At 39.9% G+C, this 6,671-nt stretch overlaps 1 protein-coding gene across 2 annotated transcripts in view; it reads right to left on the bottom strand.

Annotated features, from left to right (window-relative positions):
• Nucleotides 1–239: 239 nt before the first annotated feature.
• Nucleotides 240–6,671, bottom strand: part of LOC116978443 (peroxisome proliferator-activated receptor gamma coactivator 1-alpha-like) — a 130,846-nt gene continuing 124,414 nt past the window's right edge. For both annotated transcript variants that reach the window (XM_033029577.1, XM_033029578.1), the window contains exons 10-12: nucleotides 4,697–4,818; nucleotides 4,437–4,588; nucleotides 240–1,596 (exon numbers count right to left, since the gene is read on the bottom strand). In XM_033029577.1, coding sequence (XP_032885468.1) covers nucleotides 1,493–1,596; nucleotides 4,437–4,588; nucleotides 4,697–4,818 — 378 coding nt within the window. In that variant the 3' untranslated portion in view covers nucleotides 240–1,492. The remainder of the gene's footprint in view (nucleotides 1,597–4,436; nucleotides 4,589–4,696; nucleotides 4,819–6,671) is intronic.

The following is a 6,671-nucleotide window of genomic DNA, read 5'->3' as shown; positions in this document are numbered from 1 at the left end:
CATTGGGAAATGACAGCCGCAGACTAATAGGTCGGTATGGAGTGTGAAGGTTAAATATCAAACACTTTACAAATGTTCAAAATAGAAAGATCACCAATTTAAATCTGAGTTCAACTGTAAAGCAGTCCTATATTTATTTTTCATTGGCCGAGAACAAATAATTAATTTTCAATCTTTCAATTGCAGGATTTAGATTTGAGTCAGAAGAAACAATTGCAAAAAAGAATTCCATTCCAACATCGTTTTATTGCTATTTTTATTCAGTGGCAAATCATTGAAATACCGAAAAATAAAATACAATTGTTAAAAGAACGTGGTTACATTCTGCGATTTTATTAATGTAAACAAGTGCTTTGAAGGGGCTTTGGGAGGGTTTCAACGTATTTACAAGACATTAAAATATTATGTTTAATACAGTCTGTGATTTTGAATTACTCTCTAAGAAACTAAGATATGGTTTAAAAATACATAATATGCCATTTGCTTAGAAGCTAGAGACTTATTTAATCACACTTAAAGCTAACGTGGAAAGGTATAAGGTTCCAAAGTTTCAATCTTAAGATCATAAATAAAGTACATTAGATTACCAAAAGTGAACTGTATTTTAACTGCCTGAAAAAATCTAATTATAAAACAGTAATGAAACAAGTTAGGCATTCCAAAAATTAAAAAAATTGAAAGAAATAATCAAACTGTTATCTGAACTCCCCATACCTTCCCACATATACATTTTTTAATTAATCGCACACATACTGAACATACTTAAATAATAAAACTATTTCTTCATTTGTGTCAGTGTATGATTTTAGAATAACTTACTTTCATCAGGTAGTTATAACATTCTGATGATCCCACCAATTAATGGAATAATCACCCATGCACCCAGCTATAATTTTTTTTCTTGATATGCACTTATTCAATGACTTACAGTACAGCTCTGTCAATCTAGATATGTTAGTTCACTATAATGATAGTAAAGTCTATAATATTACATGTAAACATTTCTGGTTAGGAAATTTCAGGACTGAAAAGGCAAGGCTACAGTTACAGTGCATAGTTGAAACAATGGAAGCACACAATAAATTACAACAGAAAACGCTTTGATACATGTAAACTATTACATTTTAAAATGCAGCACATAAAACACATAAAATACCCGAGTGTATAACCCCAATTCCCATTATACTAACACTGTATCCCAAACTACAGACATTAAAAGTGGTGAACACAGCTGCAACTCCACTATTGATTTTATGTTTACTTATGGGAACACAACAACCAAGGAGCAGTAGTTCCACCAAACTGCCCAAACTTGTGACATTTGACATCTACCAAAGAATCACAGACAGAAGCAGCTTAGTTCATGTAAACTTCATTTTGATTTCACTGTTAAAGGATGAGTGTCCTGTTCTAATGGACAGAGGTAAACAAATGAAAAGTGCCTTGGTTGAGGTATTTTGGCATCCTCTGCAGGCAATAAGATGTAAGGCTGTTACCTAGTCAGGCTTTTCTGTGCCTCTTTCAATAAGCTGTCAAAATCCATAGTGTCATACTTGCTTTTCATTGGTGCAGGGTCCAAGTCTTCAGCACTGGAATCTAAATTTAACCAGGACATTTTGAGTTTAGTATTACTTCTGTGTTGTAAAACAAGCATTTCAATAAACTCAGGATTATGTTGTTCCCGAACAAATTCTGCTTGTTTCGACACAATATCTGTTCATTATAATATTTTACAGGGACAACTGCAATTCCAGGTTTCAGTCTATGTATTCAAAAGAATTTCAATATGAGTAATGGGTACGATCACTCTCTTCACAGATGAAAGATTTGTTAAAGATGCTCATTTATTAATTGCCAGTGAGGACAAAACGCATTTAAGTATGCACTAACTATCCCAGACTTTTCTGTAAAGTGTGATAGAACATTCATTGAATCACAAACCAAATCTAAGGAGAAACATTTGCACTGTAATGAACCCTTAATTATCAAACTCATTACTTTATGTGTGTTATGGGTATTCAAAGTTCAAAATACGACTGCAAAAGCTTGGATGCAGAATTATTTGACATTGAACTATTTAACTAATGACATAGGTAGGAAAGGGGATGAGGTCCTGCAGAATGAATATAGGGTGTTAAACACTTACTTGAGGGTGGTCATTTCTGGATTACCACTGGTGCCTCATGATAGTGAGGGTAGCAATAGGAGGATAGGACAGATGAATGCGTGGCTGAGGAGTTGGTGCAGGGGACAGGGATTCAGGTTGTTGGACCATTGGGATCTCTTCTGGGGCTGACGTGACCTGCACAAGAGGGATGGGTTGCAGTTGAACTGGAGGGGCACCAACATCCTTGCAGAGAGGATTGCTAGTGCTACTTGGGTGGTTTTCAACTAGAATGGCAGGTGGGGTGAGAATCAGAGCAGTAGGTCAGCAAATGGAAGGTTGCACAATGGGAGTTTGACTGTAAGGAGAGGGTATACAGTTAACGGTAAGGCTCTTAAAAGCAGAGGGATCTTGGAGTCCAAGTTCACAGTGGCAGCACTAGATAGGGTGGTAAATAGGGCATATATTATGCTCACCTTTATTGCTATGAGGATTGAATATTAAAGTCAGAATGTCAATGTTAGTCATCAGTCATAGGAGCAGAATTGTGTTGTTTGGCCCATCAAGTCTACCCTCCACCCCATTCTCCTATCTTCTCCCATCACCTTTGACACCCTTACTAATCAAGAATCTGTTAATCTCTGCTTTAAAGATACCCAATGACTTGGCCTCCACAGCCGACTGTGGCACAGATTCACTACCCTCTGGCTAAAGAAATGCCCCTAATCTTCTTTCGAAAGGAACGTCCTTTTATTCTGAGGCTGTGTTTGAGTATTGTGTGCAATTCAGGTCACTCCATTACAGGAAAGATGTGGAGTCTTTGGAGAGCGTGCAGAGGAGGTTTACCAGAATGCTACCTGGATTCGAGTGTTTTAGCGATAGAGTATGTGGATAGACTTGGATTGTTTTTCCCTGGAACGTCAGAGGTTGATGGGAGACTTAATAGACCCATATAAAAGTATGAGAGGCATAGATAGGATAGACCGTCAGAACCTTTTTTTCAAGGTGGAAATTTCCAACGCTAGAGGACACAGCAATAAGGTGAGAGGAGGAAGGTTTAATGGAGATGTCCAGGGCAAGCCTTTTTACACAGAGTGATGGGGGCGTGGAACACAGTACCAGGGGCAGTGGTGGAGGCAGAAACGACAGTGGCATGTAAGAGGCTTTTTGATATGTGCCTGGAAGTGCAGGAATACAGGGATATGGATCATGTATGTACAGGCATGTTCGGCACAAACATTGTGGGCTGAAGGGCCCGTTCCTGTGCTGTACTATTCTATGTTCTATTTCAAATAGAAATGCAGCAAAGAGATGGGGCTTATGGGAAATAAAAGCTGTGATTTTTACATTTGATAGGTCTTCAGGAGAATTAGTCTTGATTAGATAAATCAAGGTATTGGGATTACCTCGGATTTTAGGAATAGGAGAGACACACCATAATGAAGTCAAGTCGAAAGTGTAATTGAACATAGACACAGTCATCTCGCCTGCTGGGGGAGATGTGTTCCCAGAAACGAGCTTGTTTGTGGAATCAACGGTAAAATAGCCATCATTGCATTACACAAGAGATGGATTACCAGTGACAAAGCTGTGCCAGGTGTTTGGCACAAATCCAGTTTGCCGAATCCACCTGGACATTTCTCTGTGGTTGATGTTGTTCGTTGGCCGCTGAGTTTGTTACCTTCAAGAAATCTCTTGGCAGAGCTGTGCAGCCAAGCGGGAGAAACAGTGACTTCTATCACATCTAATAAAAGCAGGCAGCTTCTCCACATTGTGCTGTGGTGTAACACGTTGCTGGATTTGCGCCTACCCCCTGGCACCCAGGATCCCAGCACAGCAGCAGGGGAGGGCAGGTGTATGTGCACCAGGTTTCTGACACGTCAGTGCATAGCTCAGGTAGATGTGCTTTTTTAACGTACAAGGAGGTGTGCATCTATGAATGTTTGGGCTGGAGGACCAAGAGCAGTGCATTGAATCAGTGCTATCTCTTCATTGAATCAGGCAGCATCTCTAGCGAAAAGGAATAGGTGACGTTTCAGGTCGACGTCTGAAGATGGGTTTCGACCCGAAACGTCACCTATTCCTTTTCTCCAGGGATACTGCCTGTCCCGATGAGTTACTCCCGCCTTTCATGCCTTTCTTCGGTGTAAACCAGCATCTGCAGTTCATTTATCACACATACTATCAATGAGCTCCAGTGAATATCCACGCGATCATGCATTTTTCAGTAGGGTGTAGATGTCAGTTTTGTCCTGATCAACATCACAAATTAAGGTTATTGACAGAGGTGAATTGCAAAGACCATGAAGTAAAAGTTTCTGTCGATCCTTACCCAGGTCAGTGTAATTGGCTTTGCAGAATTGCCTGAGCCCCCCATAATATAAATGCAATGCAGGCTCACTCCGTTTCTGCAATTTATGTCCATTCTTGAGAGCGGAAGCAGCATCCTCACTATAGCGATACGCGATAAATCCATACTTAACACTGTGAATTTAAAAAGTTACATTAAAATAATTAAGAATGAACAAGACATGTTGTTACTTATAAATATGAGATAGATGTAAATATGTCATGATTTCAGTAAATGCTTACCCCCTATCATGAGTGAGTAGCTTGCATTCTTCGATCTCTCCAAAAACTTCAAAACGACGCTTTAATTCTGCTGGAGTTATATTGTAAGCTAACTTCCCAATGTAGATAATACGGCAATCATCCTGAACAAATAAATATAATTTGAATCATTTTGTGCAATCTCCTCCAGCTGTTTACTTCTTAATGCAGTGAGGTGCTTTAAATCCTAAGAATGGCATATATTACTAGCACATACAGTGCATTCAGAAAGTACTCAAACCCCTTCACTTTTTCTACATTTTGTTACATTACATCCTTATTTTAAAATGGATTAAATTGTTTTTTTTTATCATCAATCTACAAACAATACCCCAGAATGAAGAAGCAAAATCAGGAGTTTAGAAATGTTTGCAAAGTAATTAAAAAGAAATAACTGAAATATCACATTTACACAAGTATTCAGACCCTTTGCTATGACACTCAAAATTGACCTGTTAGGTTCATCCTGTTTCCATTGATTATCCTTGAGATGTTTCCACAACTTGCTTGGAGTCCAGCAGTAGTAAATTAAATGGATTGGACATGATTTAGAAAGGCACACACCTGTCTATATAAGGTCCCACAGTTGACAGTGTATGTCAGAGCAAAAACTAAGCCATGAAGACAAAGGAATTGTCCGTAGACCTCTGAGACAGGATTGTGTTGAGACACAGATCTGGGGAAGGGTATAAAACAATTTCTGCAGCATTGCAGGTCCCGAAGAGCACAGTAGCCTCTGTCATTCTTAAATGGAAGAACTTTGGAACCACCAGGACTCTTCATAGAGCTGGCTGCCCGGCCAAACTGAGCAATCGGGGGAGAAGGGCCTTGGTTAGGGAGGTGACCAAGAATCCGATGGTCACTCTGACAGAGCTCCAGAGTTCCTCTGTGGAGATGGGAGAACCTTCCAGAAGGACAACTATATCTGCAGCACTCCACCAATCAGGCCTATATGGTAGAGTGGCCAGACGGAAGCCACTCCTCAGTAAAAGGCACATGACAGCTGGCTAGGAGTTTGCCAAAAGGCATGAGAAACAAGATTCTCTGGTCTGATGAAACCAAGATTGAACTCTTTGGCCTGAATGCCAAGCATCAAGTCTGGAGAACACCAGGCACTGCTCATCACCTGGCCAATATCATATCCATGGTGAAGCATGGTGGCGGCAGCATCATGCTGTGGGGATGTTTTTCAGCGGTAGGAACTGGGAGACTAGTCAGGATCGAGGGAAAGAAGAACAAAGTACAGCGAGATCCTTGATGAAAACCTGATCCAGAGCGTTCTGGACCTCAGACTTCCAACAGGACAACAGGCCAATGACCCTAAGCACACCGCCAAGACAATGCAAAAGTGGCTTTGTGACAAGTCTATGAATGTCCTTGAGTGGCCCAGCCAGAGCCTGGACTTGAACCCGATCGAACATTTCTGGAGGGACCTGAAAATAGTTGTGCATCGATGCTCTCCGTCCAACCTGACAGAGCTTGAGAGGATCTGCAGAGAAGAATGGGAGAAATTACCCAAATACATGTGTGCCAAGCTTGTAGTGTCATGCCCAAGAAGACTTGAGGCTGTAATCGCTGCCAACGGTGCCTCAACAAAGTAATGAATAAAGGGTCTCAATGCTTTTGTAAATGTGATATTTCGGTTATTTCTTTTTAATTACTTTGCAAAAAATGTCTAAACACCAATTTTCGCTTTTTTATTATGGGGTATTGTGTGTAGATTGATGATAAAAATAATTTAATCCATTTTAGAATAAGGCTGTAATGTAACAAAATGTGGAAAAAGTGAAGTTGTGTGAATAATTTCTGAATGCACTGTATCTATTGTTTACAACAGTTACATTTGACTCTGTTCTTACACAACTGTCTTGGAACACCTTGCTTTGCTAAAGGCACTATATCAATACAAAATACTATTGATGTACAAGGATAGACACAAAATGCTGGAGTAACTCAG

This window comes from Amblyraja radiata, chromosome 11, assembly GCF_010909765.2.
Source record: "Amblyraja radiata isolate CabotCenter1 chromosome 11, sAmbRad1.1.pri, whole genome shotgun sequence".
NCBI lineage: Eukaryota > Metazoa > Chordata > Chondrichthyes > Rajiformes > Rajidae > Amblyraja > Amblyraja radiata.
This window is presented reverse-complemented; position numbering and strand designations above follow the sequence as displayed.